This window comes from Neofelis nebulosa, chromosome 6 (assembly GCF_028018385.1).
Source record: "Neofelis nebulosa isolate mNeoNeb1 chromosome 6, mNeoNeb1.pri, whole genome shotgun sequence".
NCBI classification, from domain to species: Eukaryota; Metazoa; Chordata; class Mammalia; order Carnivora; family Felidae; genus Neofelis; species Neofelis nebulosa.
Genome location: NC_080787.1, coordinates 28,746,056 through 28,758,589, shown reverse-complemented (window position 1 = coordinate 28,758,589; position 12,534 = coordinate 28,746,056). Strand labels below are relative to the sequence as shown.

At 48.5% G+C, this 12,534-nt stretch overlaps 1 protein-coding gene across 3 annotated transcripts in view; it reads right to left on the bottom strand.

The window, feature by feature from the left end:
* Positions 1 to 12,534, bottom strand: part of SLC22A23 (solute carrier family 22 member 23) — a 184,851-nt gene extending 172,317 nt beyond the window's left edge. Inside the window, exon 1 of one of the 3 annotated variants that reach the window (XM_058733158.1) lies at positions 11,340 to 12,534. In XM_058733158.1, the coding sequence (XP_058589141.1) occupies positions 11,340 to 12,008 (669 nt within the window). In that variant the 5' untranslated portion in view covers positions 12,009 to 12,534. The remainder of the gene's footprint in view (positions 1 to 11,339) is intronic. The other 2 variants (XM_058733156.1, XM_058733157.1) reach the window with 2 other exon arrangements.

The window sequence follows — 12,534 nt, the reverse complement described above, 5'->3', positions numbered from 1 at the left end:
GCTTTTAATCTAATCTGGGAGGAAACACTCTGTAGTGCAAATTACTATGCCGAGTGCATAACCCATCCATAATTTAATATGACCACTGGGATGCTCGTGGTGGCTTTACACTGGCATCATCTCCTTTGCACTTCTTCAAATGATACGAAGAAATAAAGTGTGACTGCTAGCTAAAACAGAATTAAATTAGAGGGAGGGCTGACCCTCTTCTCCCCTAAAAAAAAAAAAAAAAAAAAAAGGCTGATAAACACTTAACTAGCATTCCTATGACTTAACATTCTTTACCACACATTCCTATGACTCAGCTGTTTGGTTTACTGCTCAGATAAGTAAACCAACTGTCCCACTTCTGGGGCAGTGTTTTCAAATGTAAGAATGCTCCCTGGCTCCTTCTGGCTGTGGCACACCTTGAGCAAACTCAACATTCGAAACAAAACTGGCCAGGACTTTCTGAAGCTGTTCCCTGGGAAAAACAGACCCGCAAAAAGTGTGTTTCACTTTTACTACAAGAAATCTAGAAAAAGATACAAAACACAACCAAGGAACAGAGAAGCAGAAAAGACACTGACAAGTCAGGAAGAAAGGCTTGGAACGGCTTGGGGACGCTTGCTTAGCGGTGACAGCTGGCTTGGTGAGAGACCACAGGCTGGAGGTCACCAGAAGCGTTGCTACTCAGAAGGGCCCACATTTGGCTTCATGCTCGGCAGTCACTGTCTTGATCTTAATAATTTTTCAGCCAGGGGTTCTGCGTTTCCTTTGGCAATGGGCCCCACAAATTATGTTGCTGGTCCTGACCAGAAAGGTTTGGAGAAACAAGGAGACTCACCCTGTGTGGGGGCAGGGGTGGGGGTGACTATTTGTAAAACTGTTTCAGTGACCGCCCAAGGGCTGGTTCCAAGCTCCCTCTGTGATCTGGAGCTAATAAATGAAACCATTTATCACTATTTCTAGAAAAGAAAAAAAAAAAAAGCCTCAGGAGGGTATTCTTGCCAATTCCATACTAAGCTTAAGCAGCCAGGTAAGTTACATCCTGAGTCTTTGGGAAGAAAAAGAATACTTCATTTAAAGCATTTAATAGTTAAACTGTCAATATTCAATTATTCCCAATTAATTGCCAAAAAGATTCATCTCTAATCCTTTGCATCCCAATAAAGAACTGCCACTACCACCTCCTGTCACACGGTTCAAAGGAGCTGTCCCAGCGCTAGGTAACTGTATCCCCTGCTCTGACACCCCAGCCCCAAGCTGGACATCAGATCTACACCCGAAAATCTGGAATCGACAGAGGAATGCTGGCCTCTGTGCTGACTTGCCTGACCAGGTAAGCAAAAGCATGGACAAAGCCAGTCCGCAGGGGGAACAAAGCGGACTTCTGGAGAAAGGGTCGAGAGCACATGTGGACTCTCGAAAGATCCAACCCCCTGTCCCTCAATATTCAGATCCCATCCCGGGTTCCGTGAGCCATTCCTGCATGTTCCAAGAGATTTCCTTTCTGTTTTGTGAATTTGAAATTTGTTCTCGTTACTTGCAAACCAAAAGAGTCCCAGGAGAGGTTTTGTAGAATATAATCCTATGCAAATGGGGTGGCCTGGAGAGCCCCCAGCAGGGTTCTTTTTCAGCAAAGATTTATTTTAGGGGACATCCAGCTAAATCTGTCAATAACCACTGTTCCTCTTCCCTAGCAATATAGGGCTTGTCAATCTCTAGGTCACTTGTTCAGAGGAAGATCTGCCCACACATTAATGACCAGCACTGAGCAGCCTGAAGCAAACGAAAGAACAGACCCCAAGTTGCAGAAGATCAAAGTCTGAAGGTTCCTGGGGTCAGTCCACAAGGACAGCACTCCAGGTGGGTGGGGCAGGGGCTGGTCTTCACCCACCCCCTGAAGTTAGCCCTCTGATGCCTGCCATTGAGGTCCAAAGTTACCATCAACTCCTCTAAAAGTCCATGGTTTCTCTGATCTGTTTTCAACAGCACAGCTAACCCAGAAGCTTTAACATATTTAGATCATTCTCCACCCAGGGGCATGAAGTCAGGTTTCTGAGCGAAGACCTCTGTGGGGGCATGAAGCCCCTGGCAGGGCCCTGCCCTCCCATTCCTCAAGGTCGGCCAGAAAAGGCTTTTCCTTTTCAGATCCTTTGGAGCGCTGTGACCAGTGACCTGAAAACAAAGCCATTATATGGTTTTTTTCATCAGACTAGGGGTCCTTTTTGGTTTGACTCCTCAGGCCTCCCTGGATTCCTGTGTCTTGTATGAAGGGCACACCTGCTCCCCTATGTTATCAGTTTCTGGGCGGAGGAGAAAGACACCTCGGATTGCCCGAGGAATAAATCACTTCCAGGTGTGGCCTGTCAGCTCCTCCCCACCTAAGTATTTCTCAGATGACTCATTCCGCTGGTCCTCACCCCACAGATAGGAAGGAGAAACGGATCTGAGATTCCCAGGTTCCTCCTGATTTGCCAGGTGCCTGGAGGGAGGGCAGTGGGCTCTCCCCAGCTTTTCTCATCCTAGCCTCACAACAGCCCTCGAGGTAAGATGAGCAATGACCCACTTTGCTGACGAGGTTCCTGCCGCTCCCAAAGATACAGATAATAGAGTTAGACCTGTAACTGTTACAGCTGCTGGTAATACCTGCTGAGCGTAAGCAGCAGAGTCAGGACCTAAACCCACACCTGCCAAACTAAAAAGCCCTTCCTCTTTTCATGACAGCAAACTCAGGTGAGCTCAGACATTTACAGGGAAGACTGTGGGTAAAAGCCGAACAAGGCATGCCTCCAGTCGGAAGGGGGACAGCGAGCACATTGATCACCACACAGCCAGTGTTAGGACAAAGGGATGGTTGGGTGCTAGAAACACCGAGTGAGGATGAGCAGACCTGGAGGAGGAACAGGGACCAAACGGATGAAGGAAGGAGGAAAGGGCATCCCAGGCAAGTGGGCTAACAAGGCAGAAGGAGCAGAGGTCAGTGACATCTGCACAGAGAGGTGGTCTGCACGAGCCCACCCCAGAAGCCACAGTGTAGCCAACCACACCTCAGCGTGCAGCTCCTGACAGGTATGACCCTCCTCAGGCAGCACAGGAGGATGGAGCCTGACAGGCCAGTGAAAGGGATCAAGTCCAAGAGAATGGGCAGGAGCCATTCTTCCAGCTCTTCCCGGCCCTTCTCCCCTCATGGGGGCCGCTCCTGGCCAGAGGCAAGAGTACAGGTGAGGGGAACCAGACTCTAGCCCTAATAGGCTGGTGGCTCTAAGTCAGCGACACCCCCCACACTCACTCCAGCCTCAGTCTTCTCATCCGTAAACTGAGGACTTTGGACTAGGAAGAGAATGTTATACGTTAGCCATGCCCAGGGCAATTCATTTTTTTAACCTACAGTAGGCATTCGGTAAAGGTAAAGCTGGTTGAATCAAAGTAAATTCTAGACTGATGGTTTCCCCTGTCAGGGTCTTTCAGCTTTGTGGAAATCAGCATTCTCCTCTTTTGACCAGGAGAGCAGGAGAAAATGCTAGAACACTCGAATGGGCCAGTGCTGCTTCCTATCAATAGCCCTGGAAAGAGGCTTCAGGCCCACTTGCCCGGGGTCTGGTCTGGGCCTGCAGCAGCAGTAAAATTTCCCACAGCTCCTCCTCAGACCCGCTTCCTGGGCTGGCCGGCCTCCTCCCTACAGCCCAAGCTACCCGGTTCCCCGCCCCACCTCCCAACCTGAGACTTTCGTCAGACTGCCTCTCCCCATCTGACCCTCTCCCCTCCCCCCAACCTCTCTTCAGAGCCCCACACCCTGAGTCCTAGGTCCCTTCTCACTTCACATGCTCTGCCTGGCCGCCCTCCATCCCGGTTCACCCCCTCAGCTCTTCATCTCATGGCTGACGTTCTGAACATGACTCATAAGCCACCCCTCCCCACCTTCCCACCTTCACTGCCTCCTGTCAGTTCTAAGCTGGCACATACCAGAGGGCCCGTGCAAGTGCCGTTCTCTCTCTCTCCCACTCAAACCTAAGATCTTAACTCAGATGTCAGCTGCACTCAGAGACCAGTCAGTTTAGGCCAGGCTTTTTGTTCTAGTCTTTCATTTCCCTTTCTTTCTACACACTTAACTCAGTTTGTAATTAAAGCATTATTATTATTTCAATGTGTACTTATTATTTATTTTGAGAGAGAGAGGGGAAGGGGCAGAGAGAGGGAGGGAGAGAATCCCAAGCAAGCTCTGCGCCATCAGCTTGGAGCCCAGGCCAGTCTCATGAACTGTGAGATCATGACCTAAGCCAAAAGCAAACCCAGGCACCTTAAAGGATTATTATTAATTAGTTAAGGTGTGACTCCCTCATTAGTCTATAAGCTCTATGTGAGCTGAGCTGTCTACATGTCATTGTATCCCGAACACATAGCACAAGGCTTGGCCCAGAAAAGGGACTCATCTATGGAAGGAAGGAAGCAGAAAAGTTAAAAAAAGAAAGAAAAAAAAGGAAAGGGGTGGCCTAGGGTCACACTTGGTGGCACAATAATTGTTTAACAACTGGCTTTCTGCAGAAAAAAGAAAACCCCATGTGTAGTGTTTGCCAGTTCCATGGGGTAACTGTTCCCACCATGGCTGATTCCAAGCCACAGTAAGACATTCCTGAGTGTGCAGGTGGATGGAGATGGGGGCACGGGCTCAGAGTCCGGAGAGGCCCAGCTGGCCCCTGCACAATGCTGGTTTGTGGCGACGCCCACACGGAGATCCACAAAGCCTATCATGTTTTTAAATGACATCAACTTTTGACTCAGTCCTACCTTGGGCTGAAGGCCAAAATGAATCAAGACCTGCAGAAAATGCTACAGACAAAAGAGGAAAAAGAGAAAAAAAAAAAAACAAAAAACAAAAAGAAAGAAGAGGTTTTGCAGCTGGCTCAGAATAAGACAATGAAGGAAAGGTGAGCCCTGGTGCGTGGGGATGATCACTGGCTCCCAAAACATGTCAAGAGCTGCTAACAACTGTGTAGCTTCTGGTCTTCTCGCTGGGGCCACTGCCAAATGCAATGTTTAGGACACTGTTAGGAGCAAGTCAAAGCCCACTTGAAATGCTGGTTATACCCACAGACCCAATATTTACTTCCCTTTCTAGCAATTTATCCTACTAGCTCAATAAAAGCAAAACTGATACCTGCAACACTAAATTAAAGAGGAACTAAGATAAAAAAAAAAATTAGAAGAAAGTACGGGTGTTTTCCTGATATTCCAGGATTATGGGAGCCCTAAATCTTAATGCAGAACCCAGAAATCGTAACAGAAAAGATTAATTTGACTCTATACAAATCAAAAGTTTCTGCATAACAAAACCAGCATAAATAGAATAAAAAGACACACAAAAAAACCATGGGAAAAAACATTCACAAGACATCCAAAGAGTTAATTTACTTTCTGCTTGAAGTACTCTGACAGATCAGTAAGAAAATAACCCCCCTCCCCCAAACACACACAAAGGCAAAGTCCCTAAGGAGGCAGTTCAAAGAAAAGGCCACATGAATGGCTCAAGAAATTTCAGAGCCGTCTTTAACCTGGCTCATAACAATAGAGATGCAGATTACAACAATAACCATATGCACCTCACATATCAAACTAGGAGACATGTTAAAGTATGTAAGTCCTTGGCCAAGGAGGGTGTGGGGAACAGGACCTCAAGCATTACTGATGGCAGTGTAAATTGGTTAAGATCTCTAGAGAGAGTATTTTGACAACATGTATCAAAATAAAAACAGAGCCTACTTTGACCTTCCACTTTTTTTTTTTTTAAAGTTTATTTATTTATACTTTTAGAGAGAGAGAAAGAGCAGATGAGGGGGCAGAGAGAAAGGGAGAGAGAGAGGATCTCAAGCAGACTCTGCACTGTCAGCAAGAGCCCAATATAGGGCTCGAACTCACAATGTGTGAGATCACGACCCAAAATCAAGAGTCAGCCGCCTAACACAGTGAGCCACCAATGTGCCCATGACCCCCCACTTCTAAGAGTTTCATGCACATCAGAATTTCATTATATATTATGTAACAGCAAAGACTGGAAACAACCTAAATGCCCCCTTAGTAGGTGACTAATTAAATAAATTATGGCCTGGTCATACAATGGATGAACAATGAGGGGCTCTCTAAGTAGTGATATGCACCCATCCCCAATTTAGGTGAAAAAAGGCATAGAACAATGTATACATTATGTCATTGTTTGTGAGAGGAAAATATATAAATGAAAATATACTTAGACTATTTCTGGAAGGATACATAAGAAACTGGTAACCATGGTTGCTTCTGAAGAGGGAAACTGGAGGCAGGGATGGCTAGAAATGTTACTTTTACTGTCCGCTTTCTGTAACATGTGCATGTATTATCTATTACAGTCAATTTCTAAAAATAGATATGCATAAAGATGTTCACTACTGTGTTGTATACACTAGACAAAATAAATAAAATACCATTAGGATGACCTAACACTGGGTTATTTTTAAAATATTACCATTGCAATGAAATTGTAATTATTTTTAACCCTAATTAAATTGTACTGAATCACTTTAAATACTTCTAGACTTGAGCCCCAGAAAAAGAATACAAATTACTTCCCAGGATATTTAAACAACTCTCAGATGTACTTACAGGATGAAAGCCAGCAATTTTTGAGAATTCATGGAGAACAGAAGAAGAATCTGACTGGGGACAAACATCCCAAGCTTCATATACAGGAAAAGGATCGTGCTTATTACTCAAGAAAGTCGTGAGCACTGGAAACCAAGGAAGATTCACTCGGAATAATGTGGGATAACGATGCAAATTATTAAGAAGAATATTTTAAAGGCAACAGAATCGTGGGGTTTTGTTAACCTTGTGTAAAATCTCTGACCATCTGAGCTGCCAGGGAATGCTCACGTCCGGCCTCAGTTCTTCCACAGCTGACCTCTAAGTGACTGCAGAGCTTGGTGAGATTCGTTTCAGGAAGACACAGACACGGTTTTCAACATGGCTGGGAGATAAAATGCAGAGCTATGCAGTTGAACACAGGGCTCAAGGTACACCACACCTGGCCCACTCAGGTATGTGTTACCTGGAAATCCACAATAATGCTCAGTGTTAAGGCGGGCTTTGGATTATTCAATATTCTTTTTTTTTTTTTTAAGTTTTATTTGCTTATTTTTGAGAGAGAGAGAGAAAGAGTGTGCATGAGCAGGGGAGGGGCAGAGACAGGGAGAGAGAGAATGCCAAGCAGGCCCCACGCCATTAGCACAGAGCCTGACGCAGGGCTCGAACCCACAAACCGTGAGATCATGACTTGAGCAGAAATCAGGAGTTGGACGCTTAACCAACTGAGCCACCCAGGTACCTGGATTATTCAACATTCTTTTTTTTTTTTTAATTTTTTAACGTTTATTTATTTTTGAGAGACAGAGAGAGAGAGAGACAGCATGAGCAGGAGGTGGTAGAGAGACACAGGGACACAGAATCTGAAGCAGGCTCCAGGCTCTGAGCTGTCAGCACAGAGCCTGATGCGGGGCTGGACCTACAAACTGCGAGACAATGACCTGAGCTGAAGTTGGATGCTCAACCCACTGAGCCACCCAGGCGCCCCTCAACATTCTTAATAAAAAGAAATAACATGATAAATGTTTGGAGAACTTTATATGGTTGCACACAAAAAGTCATATTATTATTATGATTATTTTGAAGGCATTGAAAATTTTGGGATAACAAATACCAAGGACCAAGGCATAAAACAGAAATAAAAAGATCCTAACAGGAAAGATTTAATAACGCAAAACTATGATGAAATCTACATCATGTGCCATGTCACCGAAGTGCAGCCTGAGAAATCTCTTGACTTAATGTAATCCTATAAAGACAGAAGCTTGTCATGTTTACTGAAAGCCTTTCATGCATCAATTGCAGGTTTTGTCATCGGAAGCATAGGGTCCATCTATGGTCCCTTTTGATTAGAACACATGGGGTCTGCCAGGCTGTTTTCAGAGTGTTCTGTTTAAGACACACATGGGGCGCCTGGGTGGCTCAGTGGGTTGAGCGGCCGACTTCAGCTCAGGTCATGATCTCGCGGTCAGTGAGTTCGAGCCCCGTGTCGGGCTCTGTGCTGACAGCTCAGAGCCTGGAGCCTGTTTCAGATTCTGTGTCTCCCTCTCTCTGACCCTCCCCCGTTCATGCTCTGTCTCTCTCTGTCTCAAAAATAAATAAACGTTAAAAAAAAAAAAATTTAAGACACACATATGTCAAGTAGAGCAATTGCTATGGCCAATTTTGTTATGTGTGGAATGTCTGAAGTAGCTGGGGATTTTTTAGCCAGGGAAGAAACCACTTGGGTATCCTCAAATATCTGAACACGTATTATACAAAGGAAAAAGAACCCTTCAGAGGGGGCAAGCCATACAAATAAGTGTGAGATGACCTGAGTTATATTCACCAAAAAACATGCTTGGCTGCAATTATGGAGCGAGCTGCCTAGCCAATAGCCAATGGGGCCCTCCCTTCCCATCCTGGAAATGGTATCCATGTCAGGGATATTAATCAGGAGGGGAGATAGGTTCATCAGCCCAAAGATCCCTTTTAAGTGTTATAACCTGGGATTCCAGTGGCTTGGCAGTTTCACATGTGTAGGTGGTATTATATGCGTATAAAATATGTGATAGCCTATGTAATGCATATAATATATATTAATAATGTATATTTATAATGGGATATTTATAATACAACCTATGTTCAGAATATAATATATATTTATAATATAATGCAATATAATATATATGCCTGGCAGATTTTCTATGTTCCCCACCCCACCTAACACTTAGGGACAGAATAGGACACATATTGGAGGGCCACAGATAGGCTGAGGCAAATCTAATGACAAAGGCACTGCGTGAGATTATTTGCAAGTGGGAAGATCATGGTTTGGAGTGAGGAAAGAGGGTACAAAAGGCAACTTCTCAGACTCTGAACTTTCAATCTACAGACAGAAAGCGAACTGTCTCCACTTCTGCTCCCACATACAAACAAAGCTGACAGGCACCTGACCTCTAGAATGCTGCACCCACCACAGTATACATTCCATATTTGTACATCTGATACAGTATCCGCTGTGCACAGACCGCTTCAGCTCAAGTCTGGCCTTAGTATATGCCAAATGTGCTCAAGGAGCTCTTTGAAGCATTTGTTATGGAAATAGAATGCTGTGGCAGGACAGTCCTTTATTTAGATCTCTATTGTGTGTGAAAATCAATATGTCTAGTTTTTATTTTACAGGATTTTATTTTACAATATTTCTAGTCTTTATTTTACAGGAAAATGCATCTCTAACTATTGTCCGGAGGTCTTCAGCTCCCAGTTTCGCCGTGTCTGCTACACGTAACCATGGCACAGCTATCAAGTACCCCTAAAGCATAGTGCACACATTCCTACCATCTTTGACCCTCTTGAGTGCTAATTTAGAAACATTGTCCACCTCTCCAATATGCCTTAAAAGCCAGTTTTCAAGAACTATTTTAGTTTTTTCATCCCGCCCTCCATGGCAGTGTAAATAGCTGTCCATGGGTCCCCACCACTAGGATAATGATGCTCTCTCCCACCTCCTAACTTTCAAGTTCCCCTCCCCTTGGACCCCAGGATGGAACAGCTTCTAAACACATTCGCTTTCATCTATATTATTCCTCTTCTACTTTAAAAAAGGGGTTTAAAGTATTTGAAAATGTTGCCAAATTCTTACTTTCACAGAGTATTAAAATTGTCACTGTAGTCATTGTTCTGAATTTTTCCATGATGGTAACAAAAAAACAAACACTGCCCTCCGTGGATGGGAGAGGGTCACAGCAAAACACCTTTGGAAAGGAGAGGCTGTGGGGCTGGGGCTGGGGGTGGGGTACACCTCAAGGTGAACCTAGCCTGAAGGATCTTCCCCATTAACAGTGAATCCTGTCAATTCCCACAGGACAGATCATTTCTTGCCAGTCTGGTACAAGATTAAAACAGCGATTATGATGATGTAAGAGTTTCATCTTACACATCCATGAGCTACAACTGTTTACTAACACTCATTTGGGGGAGAAAGTGCATGCACATTGATTTTTACAAACTGTCCAATTTCAGTCTCACTTTTAAACAAGGTATTTAAAATTCTGCCCAGAACTGCCCAGAAGGGTGGGAGGGGAAAGGTCTACACTACTTGGAAATGTAAATTTGTTATTTAAAACACAGAAAGGGCAAAAAACACAAATTGCTTAACAAATGGGCATACAATGTCTCCTAGATGTTAAGAAAAGCAGAAAATACAGATGTCTTAGGGACTGGATTTCAGACATTGCCCATTCTGCATTTTTCTGCTGGCACACATCTTCTCAAAAAACACTGCTGCTCCATTTCACACAATGCAACACCTCTGTAGAGGGGCTACAGGACTCTCAGCAAGGCAGCCGCTCTGCTAAAATCTTACCAGGGTCTCAATGCCTCACTCAGACAAAAGCAGCTGCTATATAAGAGCAGTGGTGGACCCGGAATACAAAACAGATTCTTAGTTTCCTTCCTCTACTCTATAGGGATATGACTAAAGTCCCAAGAAAACACTTGAGGGAACACTTGGGTGGCAAAATCTAAAATCAAACATCCCAATCTTGGGAGAGGGATGAGCATGATGAGGGGGGGGGGGGGGGGGGAAGGGAATTTTCCCAAGCTCTTTGCTTTTGTGGCCAGCACCTGGGTTCTTTAGTTGGCTTTAATAGTCTGTTTCCAAACCTGGCGCGGGATGACTGAGGTCTGCGGGAACGAACACCTGGGAATATGACATCGGTCCCACGGATAGATATTTCTTTGTGGGAGGCATAAGGACATTCTAGCCCCACAGAAGACTAGAGCCAGAGCCATGGTCCTGGATCTAGCTATCAGACCCTGAATGAGGCGAGTCTTCCAGAGCTGGACGGCTGACAGGTCAGCAGCCTTATCCTTCGCAAGGGACACCCCCGGCTGAACCGGGGTGATAGTCTGAAGGATAGGTGAAGGAAGCCCAAGTCATTTTAGGGGGAGGGGCGCTCTCCCCAAATGTGCACTCGGACGGGAGTTCGGGTGCAAACTAGAAAAGGCTGTGGAGCCCCCTTAGGGTTGGGAGGCAGTGTCCCCGAGGAGGGAGGCGAAAAGCCCCTGCTTCACACCCAAGCAAGCGCATCTGGTTTGGGGGACGGAGGATGAAGCCAACGCGAGATGCATACACACAGGCTGGCATCGCTTTAAGGGACCTCGGTCTGCTCGGAGGGAGACGGAGGGAAGGGTGGAAGAGATCCAGGAGTAAAAGGCTCGGGAGAAGGACTCGAGGCCCGGGCGGTCGCAGCCCTTACCTTGCTGACCACGTTTTGGACGAGGCCTGTGCGGATGCCGTAGTCCCACGCGTGGCAGTCGCAGTTGGAGGCGTTGTCCCCCTTGTCCGGAGGGGACGGCAGGGGTGGCGTGTCGCCCCCGTCCGCGCCGCTGCTGTTGCTAAGGTTGCCTGCGGCCCCCCAGGAGGCAGTGGAGAAGGGGGTGGTCGGGGGGCTGGTCCAGTTGGCCACGTCGCCGGAGTCCCACCGGCCCGTGGCGGTGACCCCCGCCAGCTCCGCGCCTTTGCCGGCTCCGCGGCACCAGAAGTTCGGCTGGTCCAAGAGGAAAGAGTCCGAGAACTGGCTAAAGCCGATGAACAGCGCCGGGATCCAGGTGAGCAGCACGAGGGTCTTCTGGTAGCCCCCGCCCAGGCCCCCGAGGAAGGGCAGCACCGACCCGTCGTAGTCCAGCAACAGGAGGCTCGGGGCCGCCGCCGCCGCCGAGCTGCAGCCCGGGTGCTGGCCGCCGGCGGCGGGATGCGGGGCGGGCAGCGGCTGGATCTCCCCGCCACCGCCGCTGGGGCCCGCGCGTCCCCCGAGGGGCGCCGAGGCCGCCGCGTCTCCGGGCGGCAGGGAGCCGTTCTCCTCGGCCGGGGGCGGCTGCCGCCCGGGCCCGCCACCCGCCGCCTCGCGCCGCCGGTCTATCGCCATGGCCCGGGCCCACGGCGCCCGCAAAGGCGCATAGAAGCGCGGCGGAGGCTCCCGCGGGCGCTCCGGGCAGAGCGCGCCGGGCCGGGCGCCCGCAGCCGCCGCCGCCGCGGAGGAGGGCCCGCGGCTCGAGAGAGAGCGCTCGGCCGCCCCGGGTGCTTCAGTCCGCCCCCATGTCACCGGCCCGGACCCTGCGCCCCGGGCGCTGCGGCCCCGCTCGGGCGCCGGGCAGAGGGCGGGCAGAGGCCGGCCCGGGCCCTCAGCCGCCGCCGCTCATCGGCTCCGCGGCCCGGGCGCCGGCGGCCGAGCCCGCCGCTCTCCGCTGCTCCGCGCCGGCCGCAGGGGGAGGAGCGGGCTCCGCGCCTAAGCCAGGCGGCTCGGTGCTCTGCGGACCGCTGTGCAGTCGGCGCGGGCGGCGGTGCGGGTAGCGTCCGCTGCTCCCCGGGAGCCCGGGATGTATTTATCCGGCCTCGGGCGCCTCCCGGAAGCCGCGAGCTCGGGTCCCAGCCTGCCGAGCCGCCGCGCTCTC